The 26,042-nt window shown below is 43.4% G+C and overlaps 1 protein-coding gene and 1 long non-coding RNA gene across 2 annotated transcripts; one reads left to right on the top strand and one right to left on the bottom strand.

The window, feature by feature from the left end:
* Window positions 1–412: 412 nt before the first annotated feature.
* fignl1 (fidgetin-like 1) lies at window positions 413–15,694 on the bottom strand. Its single transcript, XM_020494981.2, has 2 exons — window positions 15,519–15,694; window positions 413–4,723 (listed from the first exon to the last, which is right to left on the bottom strand). Exon 2 carries the CDS (start codon window positions 4,704–4,706, stop codon window positions 2,763–2,765), a length of 1,944 nt encoding a protein of 647 aa, XP_020350570.1. The 5' UTR covers window positions 4,707–4,723; window positions 15,519–15,694; the 3' UTR covers window positions 413–2,762.
* Window positions 14,098–25,803, top strand: LOC116376244 (uncharacterized). Its single transcript, XR_004211642.1, has 2 exons — window positions 14,098–14,422; window positions 24,975–25,803. It is a non-coding gene; the product is annotated as an uncharacterized LOC116376244 (long non-coding RNA).
* Window positions 25,804–26,042: the final 239 nt, after the last annotated feature.

Raw genomic sequence — 26,042 nt, 5'->3', positions numbered from 1 at the left:
TTAAACTTTGGCCTCCTGGATAGCCTGAATGCACTTATTTGCCTGAACGAGAGCTAATTTGTCTGAGTATGCGTGTGCCTTTTGCAGACCTGCCAACCCTGTCCAACTTTTTAGAGTACCAGACGCACGTGGAAAATTGGAGATACAACTCACCTGCATGTCACGAGCTGAATTGGGGTTCTTTCCCCTGTGCGCATGCTGTTTGATGGTCTGATCGCAATTATAGAATTGTACCAAATCAAGTATTCTTGACAGCATTCCATTTACACAAAGTCACTAACAAGACATAATTAGAAAGAAGACACAAAGGGCCTTTATTCTTGGAGATGTTTAATTTTACAAAACAAATAATAAGTTATTTGTTTAGGTACAAAATGTACAAACGTCGCATCCATGATAAAAAAAAATTTTTAAACTCTGATATGATAAGAACAAATGTTTGAAGAGCATCAGTATGAAATAAACATGTTATCCATAATAAAACCGAAAAGGCTATGATAGGAAACAGTGGGTGAGAACAAATCTTCTGGAGACCTTCAACTGTTCAGGAAATCATTTTCCTAGACAGATTTGCCTGGTAGCTAGTAGATTTAGCCTTACGCAGCAGGGCATCAGGGTAGACTTCTCTGTGGCAAACAGTTCCTTTGGCAATCGTTGAAACCGTCGGTAACGAGGGCACTCGACATGTCTGTACTGAGGGAGGCTCTGTACTGGGTTTTGTTCTTGGAAACGAGACTGAATATTCGATCGCAGTCTGCATTGCTGTGGAATATGACCAATATCCCCAGCATCACAGCCGAAAGGTGGGAGTAGACAAGGCTGCCTCTCCCTTTTCATTGTGCCGATTTCTCTCTAGGCCTGATCCGTGCGCATGTTGACCAGACTCTGCTCAAAGGTTGTTGCCTGATAAGAGTCTAAACTCCTCTTCCACCAGATCAAGAGAGGCTCCCTCAGGAATAATGAAGGGAAAGCATGCCATGAAAAAGTTGAGGGATGAGGACTTGTCAGTCTGCCTTTTGGCAATGTCAGTGACCACTGCATGCTGAAGGAGCACATCTCCAAATGTAAATTTCAGCAACATGTAGTCTACTGCAAAATACATTTATTTTCTGACATCTGCATAGAAGTTCTTCAGATCCAGCTTGCATTGGCCCCTCAAGTTTAGTCTCTAAAGCAGAGGAACGCTTGTGACCTTACAAACAGGGCCAATCACCAGGGCCAGCTCACAGGTTTTTAGACACGTTCCTAATCAACACTAAAAGCTAAATCATTTAGAAAACATAAAAACAAAAACAAAAGTTCGCATCGACACAGAGCGCAGACTGGTTACCGCAAAGGGAATCTGAACGCTGTTCGCTATTGTATTTCTTTGCAGCGCATACATCAATTCAGATTTTCGAAATTGACAAAATCTAAAATCTAGTGCAAAGGCATTTTAGAAGCATAGCCTCTATAGCTAATACCGGACACTCATTCATTAATCGCGCAGTCTTCTAAACTCCCGACTCCATTTAATGCCAAGATATTTATATATATTACATTTATTATACTTTAGTAATGGTTTTTGTGACGTTGATCATAATTACAGTTAGTCTACCAGGTTGTGTGATCCTCGTAATGTTACGTGGAAAATACAACTAATGGGACGCAGAATTAAATGTATCACACTCGCACAAATTAAGTTATTTTTCGTATTTGCATTTCAATTTCCTTCACTGGCAAATGCGAGTGAACTGCTGGTACTTTAGAGCCCACTGAATGTTCATCTTATGTTCACTTGAAACAATTAGTGTTTACCTTTCCACAACACACGGAGTCAAAAAGGGATTTCTCCATGTATTTACTTACAGCTGACGTCGGCAAACTCAGCATCATAACAAACAGGAGGGGCAGACACGGGGTAGCTACATCGAATAATGACGTTTTAATCTCCATGTCCGTTGACATACACGTCTGTGTGTTGCAGCTCGAGAATCAGGATGTTAGATTTACTCAGTGGATGTATTTTTTTAAAAATTAAAATGTAAATAAAATGACAAAAATAAATAAATCAGGACCTATTCATTTCTGCGTACTTTTAAATCGGATCTCGTACCTGCATACATGGACAGATAATTGCGTAGTTGGTACGCAAAATGCGTGCGTGTTGGCAGGTCTGCTTTCGCCAAATGGAATTTTTGAGGTGGAGTAACTTTGCCAGATCACGGTCGAATGTAAACTGTAAGGGATGAAGATATGCAAGTGATAGGGAGACACTAGACCTCATTTAACAAACATTTATGATGACAAGAAACTGAAAGCTGATGTAGGCCTGATTTCACCTGCTTTGGATAAACAGGTAGCTAGCTAGCTAATGGAGTGAATAAGGAATATTTCCCGTAATCCCGTTTTCAGAAAAACACTGTCACATTTCCTCTCTGTGTTACAAAGGAAAACCTGTTTGCTGTGCAACGCAATAGAAAACATTTAGCAAATTTATTAGGAACATGTTACTTACACCAACATCTTATTTAGTGAATCAACAGTGTAGAAAAACAAATAGCCTATATTTGGAAATAAACATTGTGCCATGGATTAGTAAATGAAAAATCAAGTTAACATTGAGACAGATTATTAAAATAGTCTCATTTTATGGTAGAGTCTGTTGCGGGAAATGTAAAATGCAATTTTATTTACTCAACATAAACTAAATATATCCCCAACAGCAGTAAATGGCAAATATAGGCTAATATGTGTAATGTGAGTCCATACTGCTTCCCTGATCAACGACCACAACCAAAGGTATTGTTCCACTCCTCATAGAGCTCCAGGTCTTTGGCTGAGACGCTGGGCCTCACGATCCTCAGGGCCTCCTGGAAGTCACAGTGGAGGATGGGCCGCACCTGGTCGGGGGTGATGGTGGCAATGTCACTGAGCTGGATGCTCCGGATGGGGCCCAGCGCTGCCTCCCGGCACAGTCCTGTCATATCGGCCCCGGAAAAGCCCTCCGTCCCTGTGACCACGTTCTCCAGCTCTTCCTCTTCCAGCTGGCTTTTCTCGCAGGCCATGAGGTTAGAGACTATCTGCCGTCTTGCGGCTGCCTCGGGAAGGGGGATGTAGAGGCGTTTGGAAAGGCGGCGCCGAGCCGCCTCGTCTATCTCCTGAGGGCGGTTGGTGGCCCCCACCACCAAGATGCGGTCGTCGGCTGAGGTGGCCGCCCCGTCCAACTGAACCAGGAACTCAGTCTTTATCCGCCGGGATGACTCGTGCTCCCCGTCCGTACGCTGGGACAGCAGAGAGTCTATCTCGTCGATGAAGATGACTGCTGGCTGGTGGCAGCGGGCAATGGCGAAGAGTGCTCTCACCATTTTCTCTCCCTCCCCCACCCACTTTGAGGTGAGAGATGAGGCGCTGATGCTGAAGAAGGTGGCGCCTGACTGGCAAGCAATGCACTTCCCAATCAGAGTTTTTCCTGTCCCCGGGGGCCCAAATAGGAGAATGCCTTTGGGTGGACCACGGAGGCCAGTGAAGATGTCAGGCCGGAGCATAGGCCACACAACAATCTCCTTGATGGTGGCTTTGGCAAACTCCAGGCCAGCAATGTCATCCCAGGCTACGGGCGGCCCGTGGTCCATAATTTCACTCATGATCAACTCAATGATCTTTGGCTCAAAGTTTTTCAGACGCTCGTCTACTGGCTGAGTCTCCTGGGCATTGTTGCTCCCGACCCCACCCTCCTTGTCCTCTTGCCTTGGCATTGGGGATACAAATTTGGAAAATGTCCCCCGTGGCCTGTTGGCCCCCAGTGACTTCTTCGTGGCATTCCCCATGGCAACCACCATCCCAGGGGGCTGCTGAGCTCTCTGGGGCTGGTTGGAGTGCTTTTTCTGCTGATCAACAATAAACTGCTCCCTTGCAGTTTTGAAGTTAGTGCCACCACCACGTGGATCTTGCCCTCTAGATGCCCCCCCTCTGCCACTCTCTCCACAGGAGTTATAGAATGTCTTCCTCTTGGAGGGGTTAGAGTTGAAGAAGACAGATTGGTTCGCTTCAGCGCCTGGGTTTGGATGTGGTGGAGCTGAGGCGTGCTGGCCAAACAGAGACTGAGTACTTCCTGAGGGGCCAGCAGAGGAATTGTGGTGGCTGGGGAATCCCTCAGGGCCTCTTGGTCTCTCTGCAGTAATACTCTGTAAATTGCTGAAAGTGCTGTTGCCCGCAGCCTTGGGCCATGATGTGGGTCCCAGGGGTTTGAATGGAGGCTCTGCAGCTCTGAGTACAGTGGAGGAAACAACAGGCAGGGAGCTGCCTCTGCTCTCTTGTCCAACAGTGACATTAACATCTGCAGGTGCCACCAGGGACTTTCCACCCCCTGTCCCAGCCTGAATCATCTTCTGCACGCACGGCAGCTCCAGCACATTCACAGTTGTCAGGGACGACTCCCATTTGTCGCTGTGGTTCCTCTGACTGCGGGCCAGGTGCAGTGCACTCTCTGCATAGTTGTTAAGCCCCGTGCGAGGGTCGTCCGAGTCCAGCACTGCGGCATAGCGTTCAGAGTAAGTCCTGAGCAGGCTGGCCGTGCCGGCCTGAGAGAGCTGGGAGCTCGCCCATGCATATTGAATGGCGAGGATGTGCGCCCGATAGGCGTCTGCCGTCTGCTCAGGTGCGCAGGTGCCAGATGAAATGTCAAAGGACCTCCTCTGCCACTCGCCTAGGTGTGCACCACTCATGCCTGGCGTGCTCCAACCTGTTTGAGAAATGAGGGACAGGATTCATTAAAAATGCATGACCCAAGAAGCAGCCAGGCAAACAATAACACACACACAGAGAGAGAGAAGACAGTCATTTTATAAATTCCATGAGTAAGTTGTGTTGACAGCCTGGTCTCATAGACTAGACTTAACATAGTAAATCTGGGACACTCAAATGTGTATGATATGTTACGTTTGGTATGGTTACATTAAGACAGAAGGTTACTTAAAGGCAAAAACGAAAGAGGGTGGTTAGTCAGGGTGGGCGTATAATGCTAATGTCTTGCAACCCAAAGGTTGCCCGTTCGAATCTCATCGCAGACAACTTTAGCAACTTATTACTTTTCAGCTACTTTAAAACTACTAGCATGTCAGTTAACCCTCCCCCGAGCCTTAACCCTTTAACCAAATGCCTAACCTTAACCCCTAACCTAGCTAACATTATCCACCTAGCTAACGTTAGCATTAGCCAGCAAACCACCTTGCTAATGTTGGCTACAACAAATTGGACTTCGTAACATATTGTACGAATTGCAATTTGTAGTAACATATCATACAAAATCTATGATTGACATCCACAAATAAATACATACATACTCGCCATAAGACGGAATTCCCCTCGACAAGATTGGGGAAAACTAACATTATTTCCCATTGACCCACACTGTAAAAGAGCCATCTTTGTCATCAAATTTTATTTATACAGAAATCACAAAACATACCAAAAAGCTGCTGCGTTGTTCAATGTACAAATCAAGACCTACGGTTCACAATGCTCCCAGGTATGGAAATAGAACCTGTGAGAAGAGCCCTGGTGACTTCAGGTTATTCAGCGTAGCAGAGTGGGACATTGTGGGAACCTGGTGTTCAACTAGGCTACACATAGCTATGCGTGTGGAAAACATTCCATCACAGGTAAGCTATAGGGGTTAAAGCAACAACAACAAAAAACATGGCTGAAACTTAAGTCGATCTCAGATCGATTGTTTGGGGCCAAGTTAACTTCCCCCTTTCAGGTAAGAAAGTCATGACCATCGTGCTTTTAGCGAAAGAGGATCATTTTGTACATATATTAAACTGCGAGTTTGACCAATTCCAGTCCCCTTGCTTAGAGGGTTCAGGCTCCTCCCCAGGATAATTTTTATGTAGAAGTACTGAGTAGCTTAGTTCTGGTGACTTTAAAAAATATATACTTTATTCCAAAATTAATGAAAATAAAATGATGCTGGCACCATCTAAAATATAATTTGCACCTCCTGAAATGGGCACAATAACTTACTGGTAAACACTGTTAAAATTATTTTAACATATTCGACCATGCATAAGCTTATGCATGGTCTATATTTTCAGATGTGCTATGAGCAATAGGCATTATCACCTGTGACCAATTGCTGAAGCATAGTTTGTCCATCTGCATTTACCCCATTGGACACAACATCCTAATTTGTATTATTAATTATTTAAAAAAACATACATAAATACATTATTATTAAATACTTTTCAGTCGAAAAATTTAAATGGCTTTTTGTTTCAAATCAAATATTATTGGTCACATACACTAGGTTAGCAGATGTTATTGCGAGGGTAGTGGAATGCTTATGCTTCTAGTTCCGACAGTGCAGCAATATCTAACAATTCCAAAACAACTACCTAATACACACAAATCTAAGTAAAGAAATGGAATAAGAATATAAACATATAAATATATAGATGAGCAATGACAGAGCGGCATAGGGAAAATGCAATAGATGGTATAAAACACAGTATATACATATATGAGTAATGCAAGATATGTAAGCATTATTAAAGTGACAAGTGATCCATTTATTAGCAGCCAATGATTTCAAGTCTGAATGTAGGCAGCAGTCTCTCTGTGTTAGTGATGGCCTTGAGATTGAAAAATAGCTTCTGTCTCTCAGTCGCAGCTTTATGCACCTGTACTGTCCTTGCTTTCTGGTTGGTAGTGGGGTGAACAGGCAGTGGTTCAGGTGGTTGTTGTCCTTGATGATCTTTTTGGCCTTCCTGTGACATCAGGTGATGCATTGTGCAGACCGCACCACCCTCTGGAGAGCCATGCGGTTTGGGGCGGTGCAGTTGCCATACCATGCGGTGATGCAGCCCGACAAGATGCTCTCAATTGTGCATCTGTAAAAGTTTGTACGGGTTATAGGTGACAAGCCATATTTCTTCAGCCTCCTGAGGTTGAAGAGCCACTGTTGCGCCCTCTTCACAACACTGTCTGTGTGGGTGGACCATTTCAGTTTGTCCGTGATGTGTACGCCGAGGAACTTAAAACGTTCTATTACAATGTACAGTGCTTTCAGAAAGTATTCACACCCATTGAATTTTTCCACATTTTGTTGCATTACAGCCTGAATTTAAAATGGATTAAATTGAGATTTGTATTTGTCACTGGCCTACACAAAATACCACATAATGTCAAAGTGGAATTATGTTTTTAAAATGTTTTACTAATTAAATGAAAAGCTGAAATGTCTTGAGTCAAAAGTGCCTTCCACACCATTTTAAATAAGCATGCCCCGTTCAAAAAATGTAGAACCAGGAACAGATATTGCCCTTGGTTCACTCCAGACCTGACTGCCCTTGACAAGCACAAGCAGATTAGCATTGAATAGCCCCTGTGATATGCAACTTTTTAGGGAAATTAGGAACCAATATACACAGGCAGTTTGAAAAAGCTAGCCTTAGCTTTCCTAACAGAAATTTGCACCCTGTAGCACAAACTCAAAAAAGTTCTGGGACATTGTAAAGTCCATGGAGAATAAGAGCACCTCCTCCCAGCTGCCCACTGCACTGAGGCTAAGAAACATTGTCACCACCGACAAATACACTATAATTGAGAATTTCAATAAGCATTTTTCTACAGCTGGCCATGCTTTCCACCTGGCTACCCCGGTCAATTGTCCTGCACCCCCCACAGCAACTCGCCCAAGCCTCCCCATTTCTCCTTCACCCAAATCCAGATAGCTGATGTTCTGAAAGAGCGGCAAAATCTGGACCCCTAGAAATCAGCCGGGCTAGACAATCTGGACCCTCTCTTTCTAAAATTATCTGCCAAAATTGTTGCAACCCCTATTACTAGCCTGCTCAACCGCTTTCGTATTGTCTGAGATTCCCAAAGATTGGAATGCTGCCGCGATCATCCCCCTCTTCAAAAGGAGAGACACTATAGACCTAAACTGCTACAGACCTATATCTATCCTACCCTTCCAAAGCCAAGTTAACAAACAGATTACCGACCATTTTGAATCCCACCATACCTTCTCCGCTATGCAATCTGGTTTCAGGGCTGGTCATGGGTGCACCTCAGCCACGTTCAAGGTCCTAAACGATATCATAACCGCCATCGATAAGACATTACTGTGCAGCCGTATTCATCGACCTGGCCAAGGCTTTCGACTGTCAAATCACCGCATCGGTGAGTCATCGGCAGACTCAATAGCCTTGGTTTCTCAAATGACTGCCTCGCCTGGTTCACCAACTACTTCTCAGACAGAGTTCAGTGTCAAATTGGAGGGCCTGTTGTCCGGACCTCTGGCAGTCTATGGGGGAGCCACAGTGTTCAATTATCGTGCCAACTCTTCTCTGTATACATCAATGATGACGCTCTTGCGGCTGGTGATTCTCTGATCCACCTCTACACAGACGACACCATTCTGTATACTTCTGGCCCTTCCTTGGACACTGTGTTAACTAACCTCCAGACGAGCTTCAATGCCATACAACTCTCCTTCCGTGGCATCCAACTGCTCTTAAATGCAAGTAAAACTAAATGCATGCTCTTCAACTGATCGCTGCCCGCACCTGCCCGCCCGTCCAGCATCACTACTCTGGACGGTTCTGACTTAGAACATGTGGACAACTATAAATACCTAGGTGTCTGGCTAGACTGTAAACTCTCCTTCCAGACTCACATTAAGCATCTCCAATCCAAAATGTTATATAGAATCGGCTTCCTATTTCGCAACAAGCATCCTTCACTCATGCTGCCAAATATACCCTCGTAAAACTGACCATCCTACCGATCCTCGACTTCAGCGATGTCATCTACAAAATAGCCTCCAACACTCTACTCAGCGAATTGGATGCAGTCTATCATAGTGCCATCCGTTTTGTCACCAAAGCCCCGTATACCACCCACCACTGCGACCTGTATGCTCTCGTTGGCTGGCCCTCGCTTCATACTCGTTGCCAAACCCACTGGCTCCAGGTCATCTATAAGTCTTTGCTAGGTAAAGCCCCGCCTTATCTCAGCTCACTGGTCACCATAGCAGCACCCACCATTAGCATGCACTCCAGCATGTAAATCTTCACTGGTCACCCCCAAAGCCAATTCCTCATTTGGCCACCTATCCTTCCAGTTCTCTGCTGCCAATGACAGGAACGAACAGCATTTTTTTTATCAATGAAGCTGGAGACTCATATCTCCCTCACTAGCTTTAAACACCAGCTGTCAGAGCAGCTCACAGATAACTGCACCTGTACATAGCCCACCTGTAAATAGTCCATCCAACTACCTTATCCCAATACTGTATTTATTTATCTAGCTCCTTTGCACCCCAGTATCTCTACCTGCACATCTATTTACTCCAGTGTTTAATTGGTATACTGTAATTACTTTGCCACCATGGTCTATTTATTGCCTTACCTCCCCTATCTTACCTCATTTGCACACAAAGTATATAGACTTTTCTCTACTGTATTATTGACTGTATGTTTTGTTTATTCCATGTCTAACTCTGTGTTGTTGTATGTGTCGAACTTGCTTTATCTTGGCCAGGTCGCAGTTGTAATTGAGAACTTGAAATCAGTTCGAGTAAACATTTTAACTCAAAAGGGGACCATGGAGAGGTTAAGATTCCTTGCATTGTATTTGCCATCTGCTTGTAGGTGTTGGAGGGGGGGGGGGGGGGGGGGTTGTGTTTTGGACAGTCCAGAGATGGAGCTGAGACCTAAGGAGCCATCTAAAAGGTGGTTATTTTCCTCTTGATTCCTCATCTCTCTGGACTGGTTCATCACCTCTCTGGCCCTTCTCACCAACACCCAACCCACCGTCCAGGTGCACCCGATCTCTCTGCCCTGCAACTCCATCAACTTCCACCCAATCTCCCCTACCCAGCTCCAATGGCCGGAAGAGGAAGACAGCTGAGCAGTGGCAGGTCGCCATACATTGTTTTTGTGTTGCATGTTATTTTGGCATTAATACATAAGTTTGCAAAAAAACATTTTACTTAATAAATATGCATACAATTTCCGTCTATTTTTTGTTTTCTTGAGTAGGGCAGCTCCAACATGCAGGTTTTTCAGCCTAGCTCAGTGCTTTCTGTGATGGTGGGACAGCCAGCAGAAAATACGTAGCGTAGGGATTGGCAATGTTCTCTAGTTGCGCCGTGATTGGCTCAGTGTTCTGTCACTCATGGGGACACTACGTCCATCCCCACAAAATCTACAGGGAGAGTTCGAAAATTCAAGCCCCTTGGGTGCTGCCACAAATTTACATTAGAAGTGCCCATCCAAGTAGGCTCAAGGTCATTGGCCAAAGATACAATGACGCCAAATCACATATCTACCGTAGCTTTGAATTGACTGTCAACATACTTTCAAAATCTTAGCAAGCTAGACAAGCAGTCATCATTATCAATCAAGTCGACAATCTACCTGCAAATCCTTTTCAATCCTTGTCATATGGAGAGAAATTATGGATAAAACTTCAAAATCGGTGCTCATCAGCCATAACCATTACAACAATGAGTGGTTCGGAAGGAATCAGTGGCTAACTGCAGGCTTTGCAAAGCAATCACTAGCCTGCTATTCAGTGGAGAGGGTGTGTGTGGTCCAAGTCTGGGTTTAAGGTTCCATTTTCCAACGATAAACATTCACTCGCAACACACCAAGGGCCAGAAAATTTTGAATATATTAGCCATGCTGTCAATCCAGCATGACTTCTGCCGCGTTCAAAACAACTGGAAACTCGGAAATCTCAGATTTCATTGAGTTCAAGACAACTGGGAACTCGGGGGGGAAAACAGTCATCCAACTTGACCTGAAGATCACAGACATGATTTGACCTTGTTTTTATGTCCCTCTCCCCCCAGAGTTCCCAGTTGTCTTGAAAGCACCATCAATCCAGAGAATACCAGACTTTGATGACAAATGATTGAATATTGTAAGAGCTTTCATTGTCTGCTTATATGCCTCCTTTATTAATCCTGCGGTTCTGACTTTGTGTACTGGGAGAATACTGTAAGAACAGCCCATGTTCTGAATTTTGTCGCTGTACATTTCCAAAGTGCTAAACAAATAGTTATATTGACTAAGTCCGTCCTAGCGCGCTCATTAATGTCTTAAAATTGAAATGACAGATTGCCTCATCCGCTTGTCATTCCCTTATGCCATAGTTTGTACATCTCAATTTTCAGTAAAAAACGCATTTGCTTAGGCAAGTGAGCCATATCAGCTATGTTTTTTTTTTAAGGCAGTAAATGGGGCTGAATGAATTGTTTTGCTGCCAGAAAAGGCTCTGCTTTATGTAGGTCCTAACAGTTTGCGGGCACTGTTTGTCACAGTTATAGTGCAATTATTGTATTTTTTGTGTTGTGTTGTGGCTTTAATGGCATGCATCTAAAAAAAATAATGTTTTAGAGCGTTTGCCCCACCAAAATTTACATGCCAAAATTGCCAATGCAGCTGAGGATCCTTTGGACACTGACATTAAGCAGCGGGTGGATGACAAAGAAACGGTAGCAGGAGTTACAGAAACAGCAGCGGAGTCCAGCAAAGGCCATCTACGATGTCATAGTACCATGGATGGTGTCTATTACTGCTGGTCAACATCTCCCATTTGTCTCACCGCAAAAACTGTTGCGTGCTTTATTTTTCTTATTCACACAATGTAATACACCCCCAGTGTAATACATTGCACTATTTTTCTCTGGTGATAGTAAATAAATCTAAAAAAGTATTTGTCTGGTTATTTGTACTTGTGTTTGAATCAAGTCACTCACTAAAATTGTACTGCTTTGTACATGAGCTATGTAGATTAGGGCTTGGGGGTCTAGCCTTACTGTCTACAGCTGGACAGCCATTCTCACCCATTTAACATAGCAGGAAAGATCTCATTGAAAGGCCACGACACAACCAAAGTTAAGGTAACTGTCTTGAGGGTCTTGTCTCCCAAAAAATATGAAAAACTTTCTTGGCATTCTCTTAACCAGCTTCATGAGGTAGTCACGCGGAACACATTTTAATTAACAGGTGTGCCTTGTTAATTTGTGGAACTTAATGCATTTGAGCCAATCAGTGCTGTCACAAAGGGGTGGTATACAGAAGATAACCCTATTTGGTAAAAGACCAAGTCTATATTATGGCAAGAACAGCTCAAATAAGCAAAGAGAAACAACAGTCCATCATTACATCAAGACTTGAAGGTCAGTTAATTTGGAAAATTTCAAGATTTTTGGTTCCAACCACAGTGTCTTTGTGAGACGCAGAGCAAGTGAACATATGATCTCCGCATGTGTGGTTCCCACAGTGAAGCATGGAGGAGGAGGTGTGATGGTGCTTTGCTGGTGATACCATCTGTGATTTGTTTAGAATTAAAAAGGCACACTTAACCAGCATGGATACCACAGCATTCTGCAGCAATACACCATCCCGGCGATACAGCATCCGATCTGGTTTGCGCTTAGTGGGACTATCATTTGTTTTTCAACAGGACAATGACCCAACAGACCTCCAGGCTGTGTAAGGGCTATATGACCAAGAAGGAGAGTGATGGAGTGCTGCATCAGATGACCTGGCCTCCACAATCCCCCGACCTCAACCCAATTGAGATGGTTTGGGATGAGTTGGACCGCAGAGTGAAGGAAAAGCAGCCAACAAGTGCTCAAGTGGGAACTCCTTCAAGACTGTTAGAAAAGCATTCTCAGGTGAAGCTGGTTGAGAGAATGCCAAGAGTGTACAAAGCTGTCATCAAACCAAAGGGTGGCTACTTTGAAGAATATAAAATATATTTTGGTTACTTCATGATTCCATGTGTTATTTCATAGTTTTGATGTCTTCACTATTATTCTACAATGTAGAAAATAGTAAAAAATAAAGAAAAACCCTTGAATAAGTGTGTCCAAACTTTTGACTGGTACTGTACTTGTGGACATGTTTTCCAAACCACACTCCAACATTTACTGTAGGGTGCCATGTGTGAAAGCAGCATCCTGGACAGACACTTGACCAGCTGGTGTGAGGATGTAGTCCTTTGTGTTGTTGCACATGTCTATTGCGTCTTCTGGCTCTTGAGCGGCAGTAGTTGTAGATCTTCTTGGCGTCATCAAGGCCAGAAGAACCTTTGAATAAAATAGTTACCATTAGTATTGAAAAGGACCATGAAAGTTATTAAATGTGTACTGTCATAACTGTGTAGCCTATACTTTGAACATAGGACCCATCCTCTTATTGGGATGCCAGATCACTTTTATGTGAGGCATAGCATTACAATGTTTATATTGGTATAATTTTCACATAATATGTATATAGTCACATGTATTTAGAGCATCTTACCTGGATATGGTCGGTACCTTGCGTCGCAGACTGCCATCTGGACCAATGATAAAAATCCCTTTTAGTTGTCGTAATTGCTGCCCGAACTTGCCGGATCTCGGATCTGAACATGTTCTGTCGACAGCTCATGCACAAAACGGATAATTCCAGCAACCCCCCGAATCTCTGGCGATTTCTGCCCATTGTGCCATAGAGGGATAAGCAACTAAATCTACCTTCTGGACATGCCAGATAGCGTGGCACACTTCCATGACGATGGCGCAAACGGTTGAGATTACTAACTTATACATTTTAACTCTCTGCAATACTTTTCTGTGTTCTGCCACTCGCTAGGGTCACAGACAACCTTTCTGCAGCACAAGCTGTGAGTTCTCTCGTGTGAGATGTATGGGGGGGCAAGCTGCTGAAGCAAGTCGTCAAATCTGTAAACCGACATCCGAAAGTCTTGAAAATGTCTTTCAGCGTCATTGCTTCGCAGAGGTTGGACAAGAGAAATGTACTCAACCCCTCCAAGTGTTCAGTGGATTTACTTGCCCCCCCCCCCCCCCCCCTTCTCGTCTTGAGTAGTAATAGCAGTACCAAGCTCTAGCAAATGCAATTCAAATTAGAGAAATGTTTGCTTCTATGGCTAAAAGGTAGTGTCATTAAGCATAGAACACCAGACTAGCCTGGCATGCAACTAGCATTTGTAAACAGGCATAGAATACCAGATCAGGAAGTTCAAAGGCCTTTGCTAGCTGGAGTCAAAGAGTGCTTCAGCCCTTCTTGAATGGTAAACTACTTTGGCTCCCCAAGCCCCCAGTGGATATACACTACACAAAACAGACTTCCTCTCTGGGTGGAATGCAACATAGAGTCCGCTGCCACCGTAAACCATTCTTGAACGCCACAATTGAACGAGTATAGAAATAAACGTGGTAGCAATGTAAAACTGGGATCCTATTCTTTAAAAAAACAAAAAAACAAAGGCCAAAAGTTATTTCAAACGTGTTCTCATGCTGTTTGCATTAAGAATAGTTGTGCATTGACTGCTTGAACACGTTTCTTTCCTTTGGCTCTAGCATTAAATGCGTCTCAAGAGGAATATTTATCTCGCATAGCACACACAAGCCGACTAGGTAAATATGTAAACTATTTTACTATGGGGTTGTCTGATTTTGTTTTAGTAACATTACATTCCAGTAGCACTAGAAGGTTACATCCTGAGTGACAAAGTATAGGCTTTGAATTACTTTGCCAGCAGCTACAGTAGCCTACACACCGCTGTCGGAGTTGAGCGCATTATTAGACTATTTAATTCCCTTCATCGGAACATCGGAGTGTCATCAACAATCACGCGGTGAAAATAAAATATTTGATTATATATTTCATGGAACAGACATGCTTCTGTCTGTATTGTGCATTGCAATTTCCAAAACAGCACAGAACAAGAAAATTGTGTTTGAAAAAGTTAACGTTAAAGGCGTGCGGGGCGCAGACGTTGTGTCTATTATCTGACTGTAAATATACCAAACATAACATATCATACTAATCTGAGTGTCCTGGATCTACCCCCGAGTCCAGTTGGTGTTGAAGAGATCGTCACATAACTTCACTTATTCAATGTGTCATGTCAAGTAGCTAACTTCACATTTTAGCCATATGGCACATTTCCGAACTTCAGTTGGGATTATGAATATAACGTCCGAAATTGGAAGATAATGTTTTTGGAAAATATTTACCCACTAGCCTCGGCGTCACGGGTCCCCTAAATTACTGTTGTCATTTGTGTTCAAGGTTGTCTTTAATTTTTTTTACTCGCTCCTAGTATATTTTCGTAACACCTGGCTGGATATCGAGGTGCAGCGCGACTGAAACAAGATGAACTGTAAATTTAGCGGGTACATTTTGCAGGCGACCAGGCTAGGCAAATGGACAGCTTTATCAAAAAATAACTGCTTATTCTGTTCACATAGTGGCTAGCAGCATTTTAATCTTCTCGATGGAGCAGTGTGGATAAAGATAACATTTGGAATACAGTGGCATTTCCCATCCCTGCATTGACGTACGCGTCGGATCCACGGTGTCTTAATGTAATGTAACCATGATTGCGTTCCGACCCAGTGCACGTCGAAAACAAGCGCGGTAGGGTCGGTATCTTCTAGCTAGCTAGCTAGTTGGCTTAGCTAGCTAATTTACCAATTTAACGGGCGTGTTAGACAGATCTCGACTTACCACAGATACGTAACAAACAGTTGTAGCTGGAAAAATAGTGAATAACTTTTTTGCACCATGGAAAAGTGGTTATATCCCATTCACAGGCCCAGCTGGTACAAAAAATGCTTTCCGTCCATAGGAAGAGGAGAAGCGAGAGATTTTACTCCGCCCACGAAGTGACGAAATGTTGTATGGAGGTAAATGAGTGTCGAATTTGGTCAACAATAAAAGATATTGCTACGTGAGGTTTATTTGTTCGAATATAAGTTTCGTAATGGTTAGGTTGTTACGAATGCACTGATATAAGTGGACGCACGAGGCATTTTGGCAAATTTGGAGAAAAAAAAACGACTTTATAGCATGTTGTCATAGCAACAGATAGAGGACTCGTCAAATATATTTCAATGTGGAGTGCCAGAGGGCGTAAATTCAGATAATTATCATATTGTCCGTTTGTAAATTCAGAGCGTTTTTGCTCTGAGCGTTCAGAGTGCACACTGGACGCTCTGGCTGAGGAGAAGCGTTGATCCGAGTGTTCTGACATCACAACTGCAGTCAAGCACCCAAGCTAACTGGCTAAAGTTAGCTAGCTTGTTAGCTACATCCAGACATAAATGAGAGAACACCTCACTCTGACCATTTTACTTGCCCTAGCAGAGCTGGTTAGGCTGTTTTCATGTCATCCAGAGTGTTGGTGACTGTAACTGTGCTGCCGGCAACCATTTAATTATGCCTCTTTGCCGATGTTTACTGACACCAGCCATGTTCAACTCATCAGTTATTCTGTGCTCTGGCACACAGATTAGAGTGCTCAGAAATCGGAGTAGATAGCCAGAGGGAATTTACGAATGCACCCTTAAACAATAAGGCCAGAGGAGGTGTGGTACATGGCCAATATACAATGGCTAAGGGCTGTTCTTATTCACAACGCAATGCGGGGTGCCTGGACACAGCCCCTAGCCGTGATATATTGGCCATATATCACAAACCCCAGAGGTGCCTTATTGCTATTATAAACTGGTTACCAATGTAATTAGAGCAGTGAAAGGAAATGTTTTGTCATACCCATGGTACACGGCTGTCTGACAATCAGCATTCAGGGCTCGACCCACCCAGTTTATAAAACACATTTTAGCATGGACATTGCCATTGAGGGCTTCCACTATTTTAAAGTAGTCAACTGGGTGGGGATTCCTATGAGTTGGGAGCAATCAGTCAATTCAAGAATAATAAAATTGACTATTTTTAAATCGAGATAGCCTCAATGCTGTCACAGATGCTATAATGGCACAGATACAAAGATGAGTCCTCTATCTGATGTTCTGAAAGAGTTGCAAAATCTGGACCCCTACAAATCAGCTGGGCAAGACAATCTGGACCCTCTCTTTCTAAAATTATCCACCACAATTGTTGCAACCCCTATTACTAGCCAGTTCAAGCTCTCTTTTGTATTGTCTGACATCCCCAAAGATTGGAAAGCTGCCGTGGTCATCTTCCTCTTCAAAGGGGGAGACACTCTAGACCCAAACTGTTACAGAACTATATCTATCCTACCCTGTCTTTCTATGGTCTTCGAAAGCCAAGTTAACAAACAGATCACCAACCATTTCGAATCCCAGCATAACTTGGTATGCAATCTGGTTTCCGAGCTGGTCGTGGGTGCACCTCAGCCACGCTCAAGGTCTTAAACGATATCATATCTGCCATCGATAAAAGACAATACTGTGCAGCCGTATTCATTGATCTGGCCAAGGCTTTCGACTCTGTCAATCACCACATTCTTATCGGCAGACTCAACAGCCTTGGTTTCTCAAATGACTGCCTCGCCTGGTTCACCAACTACTTCTCAGACAGAGTTCAGTGTGTCAAATTGGAGGGCCTGTTGTCCGGACCTCTGGCAGTCTCTACGGGGGTGCCACAGGGTTCAATTCTCGGGCCGACTCTTTTTTCTGTAAACATCAATGATGTCGCTGTTGCTGCTGATTATTCTCTGATTCACCTCTACGCAGACGACACAATTCTGTATACTTCTGGCCCTTCTTTGGACACATTGTTAAACCTGTTGCGACTCTAGGGGCAGTATTTTCATTTTTTGAGAAAAAAACGTTCCCGTTTTAAACGGGATATTTAGTCAGGACAAGATGCTAGAATATGCATATAATTGTCAGCTTTGGATAGAAAACACTCTAACGTTTCCAAAACTGTAAAGATATTGTCTGTGAGTATAACAAAACTGATGTTGCAGGCGAAAGCCTGAGAAAAATCCAATCAGGAAGTGCCCCATATTTTGAAAGCGCTGCGTTCCAATGAGTCCCTATTGAGCTGTGAATGTGCCATCAACCAGCATACGCTTTCTACGTATTCCCCAAGGTGTCTACAGCATTGTGACGTAGTTTTACGCATTTATGTTGAAGAATAGCCGTAGGCGGCTACATTGAGTAAGTGGTCACCTGATGACTCCCAGGGTGACTCTCGCGTTAAATACAGAGGTAGCCATTACTCCAATCGGTCCTACTGAAAAATGAATTGTCCCGACGGATATATTATCGAATAGATATTAGAAAAACACCTTGAGGATTGTTTATTAACAACGTTTGCCATGTTTCTGTTCGTATTATGGAGCTAATTTGGAATATTTTTCGCTTTTTTCGTGACTGCAATTTCCGGGTGATTTCTCAGCCAAACGTGAAGAACAAACGGATCTATTTCGCCTACAAAAATAATCTTTCGGGAAAAAATGAACTTTGGCTATCTACCTGGGAGTCTCGTGAGTGAAAACATCTGAAGCTTATCAAAGGTAAACAATTTAATTTGATTGCTTTTCTTAATTCCGTGACCAAGTTACCTGCTGCTAGCTGGACAAAATGCTATGCTAGGCTATCGCTAAACTTACACAAATGCTTGTCTAGCTTTGGCTGTAAAGCATATTTTGAAAATCTGAGATGACAGGGTGATTGACAAAAGGCTAAGCCGTGTCTCAATATATTTAATTAGGAATATTTTCTAGGGATATTTATGTCCGTTGCGTTATGCTAATTCGTTTAAGGCGATGATTACGCTCTCGCATGCGGGATGGGGAGTCAGTAGAGGTTCTTAACAAACCTCCAGACGAGCTTCAATGCCATACAACTCTCCTTCCGTGGCCTCCAACTGCTCTTAAATGCAAGGAAAACTAAATACATGCTCTTCAACCGATCGCTGCCCACACCTGCCCGCCCGTCCAGCATCACTACTCTGGATGGTTCTGACTTAGAATATGTGGACAACTACAAATACCTAGGTGTCTGGTTAGACTGCAAACTCTCCTTCCAGACTTCCAGACATTAAGCATCTCCAATCCAAAATTAAATCTTGATTTGGCTTCCTATTTCGCAACAAAGCATCCTTCACTCATGCTGCCAAACATACCCTCATAAAACTGACTATCCTACCGATCCTTGACTTCGGCGATGTAATTTATTTTAAAAACTCCAACACTCTAATCAGGAAATTGGATGCAGTCTATTACAGTGCCATCTGTTTTGTCACCAAAGCCCACCACTGTGACCTGTATTCTCTCATTGGCTGGCCCTTGCTTCATATTCGTCGCCTAACCCACTGGCTCCAGGTCATCTATAAGTCTTTGCTTGGTAAAACCCCACCTTATCTCAGCTCACTGGTCACCATAGCAGCACCCACCCGTAGCACGCGCTCCAGCAGGTATATTCTCACTGGTCACCCCCAAAGCCTATTCCTCATTTGGCCACCTTTCCTTCCAGTTCTCTGCTGCCAATGACTGGAACTAATTGCAAAAATCACTGAAGCTGGAGACTCATATCTCCCTCACTAACTTTAAGCATTAGCTGTCAGAGCAGCTCACAGATCACTGCAACTGTACATGAATGAAGCGAGGGCCAGCCAACGAGAGCGTACAGGTCGCAATGGTGGGTAGTATATGGGGCTTTGGTGACAAAACGGATTGCACTGTGATAGACTGCATCCAATTTGTTGAGTAGGGTATTGGAGGCTATTTTGTAAATGACATCGCCAAAGTCGAGGATTGGTAGGATGGTCAGTTTTACAAGGGTATGTTTGGCAGCATGAGTGAAGGATGCTTTGTTGCGAAATAGGAAGCCAATTCTAGATTTAACTTTGGATTGGAGATGTTTGATATGGGTCTGGAAGGAGAGTTTACAGTCTAACCAGACACCTAAGTATTTGTAGTTGTCCACGTATTCTAAGTCAGAGCCGTCCAGAGTAGTGATGTTGGACAGGCGGGCAGGTGCAGGTAGCAATCGGTTGAAGAGCATGCATTTAGTTTTACTTGTATTTAAGAGCAATTGGAGGCCACGGAAGGAGAGTTGTATGGCATTGAAGCTTGCCTGGAGGGTTGTTAACACAGTGTCCAAAGAAGGGCCTGAAGTATACAGAATGGTGTCATCTGCGTAGAGGTGGATCAGAGACTCACCAACAGCAAGAGCGACCTCATTGATGTATACAGAGAAGAGAGTCGGTCCAAGAATTGAACCCTGTGGCACCCCCATAGAGACTGCCAGAGGTCCGGACAGCAGACCCTCCGATTTGACACACAGAACTCTATCAGAGAAGTAGTTGGTGAACCAGGCGAGGCAATCATTTGAGAAACCAAGGCTGTCGAGTCTGCCGATGAGGATGTGGTGATTGACAGAGTCAAAAGCCTTGGCCAGATCAATGAATACGGCTGCACAGTAATGTTTCTTATCGATGGCGGTTAAGATATCATTTAGGACCTTGAGCGTGGCTGAGGTGCACCCATGACCAGCTCTGAAGCCAGATTGCATAGCAGAGAAGGTATGGTGAGATTTGAAATGGTCGGTAATCTGTTTGTTGACTTGGCTTTCGAAGACCTTAGAAAGGCATGGTAGGATAGATATAGGTCTGTAGCAGTTTGGGTCAAGAGTGTCCCCCCCTTTGAAGAGGGGGAAGATGTAGAGGTATGTCATTTTTATCAAAGGTACACTTCAACTGTGAGAGACGGAATCTAAAACAAAAATCCAGGAAATCACATTGTATGATTTTTAAGTAATTAATTTGCATTTTATTGCATGACATAAGTATTTGATACATCAGAAAAGCAGAACTTAATATTTGGTACAGAAACCTTTGTTTGTAATTACAGAGATCATACGTTTCCTGTAGTTCTTGACCAGGTTTGCACACACTGCAGCAGGGATTTTGGCCCAAACCTCCATACAGACCTTCTCCAGATCCTTCAGGTTTCGGGGCAGTCGCTGGGCAATACGGACTTTCAGCTCCCTCCAAAGGTTTTCTATTGGGTTCAGGTCTGGAGACTGGCTAGGCCACTCCAGGACCTTGAGATGCTTCTTACGGAGCCACTCCTTAGTTGCCCTGGCTGTGTGTTTCGGGTCGTTGTCATGCTGGAAGACCCAGCCACGGCCCATCTTCAATGCTCTTACTGATGGAAGGAGGTTGTTGGCCAAGATCTCGCGATATATGGCCCCATCTATCCTCCCCTCAATACGGTGCAGTTGACCTGTCCCCTTTGCAGAAAAGCATCCCCAAAGAATGATGTTTCCACCTCCATGCTTCACAGTTGGTATGGTGTTCTTGGGGTTGTACTCATCCTTCTTCCTCCAAACACAGCAAGTGGAGTTTAGACCAAAAGGCTCTATTTTTGTGTCTCATCAGACCACATGACCTTCTCCCATTCCTCCTCTGGATCATCCAGATGGTCATTGGCAAACTTCAGACGGGCCTGGACATGCGCTGGCTTGAGCAGGGGGACCTTGCGTGTGCTGGACTGTGGTCCCACTGTACGTTTGTTTATTCCTTGTGTAACTCTGTGTTGTTGTTTGTGTCACACTGCTTTGCTTTATCTTGGTCACGTCACAGTTGTAAATGAGAACTTGTTCTCAACTGGCCTACCTGGTTAAATAAAGGTGAAATAGAAAAAATAAAAACATCTCTATGGCCTGTTGTTCACACACTTATCTGCCCTCTCATTGGCTAGAATGGTCCCTCTGATATAGCCTCCTCCTGCCTGCCTGCCTTCCATCTTTGAGTACATTTGTTTCCATCGTTAGAGCGGTCACTTTACTATCTTGTCAATATAATAGGCAATCGCCTGGCCTGCAAACCTCAATGCGTGTGCATCTCAGATTGTATTTTTGCTTCTCAGATGGTATGGTTGCGCAACCTGTAGACGTGTGTTGGTCACATGTATCGCCTGAGTCACATACCAGACGGTACACTGATCCAGGGCTTAATGTTAACCACTGTTGCAGCTAGCTAGCTAGCAAGTATACATTAGCTAGTACTCGCTAGCTAGGTTGCTTTGTCGCCACCTAGTGTTTGTTGTTGGAAGAGAGACTCACAATGGTTCCTCCTTGGACTGCCAGGACACAGAGACAGGAAGGTTGCATTTGGCTTCTGGTTAAGAGCTAGGCCATTCCCAGGTTGGTGGAGAAGGAGCGGACTGGGAGGAAGGTTGTTACGTCGGAGAGTCGGAAATGGTGGAGGGTAGTGCAGATGAAATGGAGGAAATTGAGAAACAGTTGTTGAAGCAACAGCTGTGCTGGAATGCGAACAATATGGATGTTAGTTCTAATGGAATGGAGCGGAAGGATAAGGGTCAAAGACCGGAATGGTCAGTAGTGGAAAGACATAAGTTGAGAGACCACGATTCAGAAAGCAGTGGAGCATTTTGTAAAGACAGCATAAAGAGGGCCAAGGTAGGAAGCAAGAGTAATAATGTGTTGGAGTGGAAAGTGGTGATGGTGTTCGATGAGACCACAAGGCCTCATTTAACCCTATCCAACTAACTAATGCTGTAGAGAAAGACGTTTTTGATGTCAAATTAGCTCGGGTCATTGGAATTGGTAGATTGTTCACATTTTGTGGTAGCCAGGCTCAGCAAGAGAAGATTCTGAAAATGGAAAAGTTGAATGTGAATAAGATCAGGGAAGTAATCCCTGGAGTCCCAATATCTATGTCCATAGGTTAAATTAAAGAAGGAGGAAGAGAAATTGAGGCCAAAAGCGTGGAAATGCATGGAATGAGAACTACAACATGGATAGATGGAGCTTCGATGGCTGCTCCTCCTGTACTAAGTGGACCTAATGTCGGTGCTGGTATTTCTACTGGTCCTGGCATGGCTTCAAGGCCTGTTATGAAATATTGCACTCATGAATGTATGGTGTCAAAGGACACTTTGATAATGAATAAAGTTGACTTCATAGCTTTTATTGGTAAGGTTATCAATATGACTTGGGTTGTGGAAAGCAGAAATGCCAGGTTGAAGGTTATTGTGGACACTGCAAAAGAGAGTTTGGGGTAACAGATGTTACTGTTGAAATAGTTGTTGATATGCTGAACAGTCCTAAGAGTTTAGTTTTTCAGCACTATATACAGTGGGGCAAAAAAAGTATTTAGTCAGCCACCAATTGTGCAAGTTCTCCCACTTAAAAAGATGAGAGAGGCCTGTAATTTTCATCATAGGTACACTTCAACTATGACAGACAAAATGAGGACGAAAAATCCAGAAAATCACATTGTAGGATTTTTTATGAATTTATTAGCAAATTATGGTGGAAAATAAGTATTGGGTCACCTACAAACAAGCAAGATTTCTGGCTCTCACAGACCTGTAACTTCTTCTTTAAGAGGCTCCTCTGTCCTCCACTCGTTACCTGTATTAATGGCACCTGTTTGAACTTGTTATCAGTAAGCCTGCACCAGGCTGGGAGGACTGAGTCTGTAATAGGTAAGCAGCTTGGTTTGAAGAAATCAACTGTGGGAGCAATTATTAGGAAATGGAAGACATACAAGACCACTGATAATCTCACTCGATCTGGGGCTCCACGCAAGATCTCACCCCGTGGGGTCAAAATGATCACAAGAACAGTGAACAAAAATCCCAGAACCACACGTGGGGACCTAGTGAATGACCTGCAGAGAGCTGGGACCAAAGTAACAAAGCCTACCATCAGTAACACACTACGCGCTAGGGACCAAATCCTGCAGTGCCAGACGTGTCCCCCTGCTTAAGCCAGTACATGTCCAGGCCCGTCTGAAGTTTGCTAGAGAGCATTTGGATGATCCAGAAGAAGATTGGGAGAATGTCATATGGTCAGATGAAACCAAAATATAACTTTTTTGGTAAAAACTCAACTCGTCGTGTTTGGAGGACAAAGAATGCTGAGTTGCATCCAAAGAACAACATACCTACTGTGAAGCATGGGGGTGGAAACATCATGCTTTGGGGCTGTTTGTCTGCAAAGGGACCAGGACGACTGATCCGTGTAAAGGAAAGAATGAATGGGGCCATGTATCGTGAGATTTTGATTGAAAACCTCCTTCCATCGAAGATGAAACGTGGCTGGGTCTTTCAGCATGACAATGATCCTAAACACACCGCCCGGGCCACAAAGGAGTGGCTTCGTAAGAAGCATTTCAAGGTCTTGGATTGGCCTAGCCAGTCTCCAGTTCTCAACCCCATAGAAAATCTTTGGAGGGAGTTGAAAGTCCGTGTTGCCCCGCAACAGCCCCAAAACATCACTGCTCTAGAGGAGATCTGCATGGAGGAATGGGCCAAAATACCAGCAACAGTGTGTGAAAACCTTGTGAAGACTTACAGAAAACGTTTGACCTCTGTCATTGCCAACAAAGGGTATATAACAAAGTATTGAGATAAACTTTTGTTATTGACCAAATACTTATTTTCCACCATAATTTGCAAATAAATTCATTAAAAATCCTACAATTTTTCTCATTTTGTCTGTCATTGTTGAAGTGTACCTATGATGAAAAGTGGGAGAACTTGCACAATTGGTGGCTGACTAAATACTTTTTTTGCCCCACTGTGGATCAAGTTTTAATGGGGTAGGGTGTTGGGGAGGGGAGCGTGTGGTAGAAGTTAGTAGGGATTTATTAGGCTTTTATTTTATTTTCATGGTAGTACAGAATTGGGAAGATCATGATTGATCGTACATTCCAGCACAATAGGTGAGGAAATACACTTAAACCATTGTTTGCAGACCTCCATGATATCAGAGAAGAAGAAGATAGCCAGCTAGCTAGTGACTGTAGACGGAAGTCGAGGAGTAAAGATGGGCAAGGTGCATCTGTGACAGCCGGAAGTCGGACACTAATGTGGTTTTCTAACAGCAAGGCTCAGATCAACATGGCAGTGTTGGTTGATTTAGTGAGTTTTGTATGTTTTCATTGCAGAATTATAGATCCTTTTTAGTCAATGTTTTGTTGATATCAAATTTATGTTGATTTCAGCTTTATTGAATGGAAAATTGCCCTCCCTGGAATCCTGTGTTTCAGACATATGGAAGTGGATGGCAGCAAATGTTCTACTTTTAAACTCGGACAAAACAGAGATGCTAGTTCTAGGTCCCAAGAAACAAAGAGATATTCAAAGAGATATTGTGAATTTAAGTATGCTCTCTCTAATTCTTTCTCTTTTTCTCTCTCTCTTTTTCTCTGAAGACCTGAGCCCTAGGACCATGCCTCAGGACTACCTGGCCTGATGACTCCTTGCTGTCTCCAGTCCACCTGGTCGTGCTGCTGCTCCAGTTTCAACTGTTCTGCCTGTGTCTATGAAACCCTGACCTTTTCACCGGTCATGCTACCTTGTCCCAGACCTGCTGTTTTCAACTCTCTAGAGGCAGCAGGAGCTGTAAAGATACTCTGAATGATTGGCTATGAAAAGCCAACTGACATTTACTCCTGAGGTGTTGACCTGTTGCACCCTCTACAACCACTGTGATAATTATTATTTGACCCTGCTGGTCATCTATGAACATTTGAACATCTTGGCCATGTTCTGTTATAATCTCCACCCGGCACAGCAAGAAGAGGACTGGCCACCCCTCATAGCCTGGTTCCTCTCTAGGTTTCTTCCTAGGTTCTGGCCTTTCTAGGGAGTATTTCCTAGCCCCCGTGCTTCTACACCTACATTGCTTGCTGTTTGGGGTTTTAGGCTGGGTTTCTGTATAACACTTTGTGACATCAGCTGATGTAAGTAGGGCTTTATAAATACATTTGATTGACTGAGTGTTGCCATTGTTTATAAAAGTAATTTTTCTATAATGTTGAAATAAACACGTAGCTAACCCCAATATCACACACACAAACAGAAATCATAATACAATACTATGTGTGTACACATAGTACGATCAATTAGAGAAAGCCTCAAATATCACATTTATTCGTATAAATCCATTGTAATCATAAATCACAGCAAATTGGTTTGTGTTTCAAATCCAATCCAATGTTATTTGTCACATGCTTCGTAAATAACAGGTTTAGACTAACAGTGAAGTGGTTACATGTCCTTTTTCAACAATGACGAGTTAAAGATCATTTAAAAAAACATTATACATACAGTACCAGTCAAAAGTTTGGACACACCTACTCATTCAAGGGTTTTTCTTTATTTTTGACTATTTTCTACATCGTAGAATAATAGTGAAGACATCAAAACTATGAAATAACGCATATGGAATTATGTAGTAAACAAAAAAGAAGTGTTAAACAAATCAAAATATATTTTAG

Source organism: Oncorhynchus kisutch, linkage group LG11 (genome assembly GCF_002021735.2).
Source record: "Oncorhynchus kisutch isolate 150728-3 linkage group LG11, Okis_V2, whole genome shotgun sequence".
Taxonomy (NCBI): Eukaryota; Metazoa; Chordata; class Actinopteri; order Salmoniformes; family Salmonidae; genus Oncorhynchus; species Oncorhynchus kisutch.
This window is presented reverse-complemented; position numbering and strand designations above follow the sequence as displayed.

Excerpts from the sequence above, each read along its gene's own strand:
- fignl1 (XM_020494981.2), bottom strand. The coding sequence starts at position 4,706 with ATGAGTGGTGCACACCTAGGCGAGTGGCAGAGGAGGTCCTTTGACATT.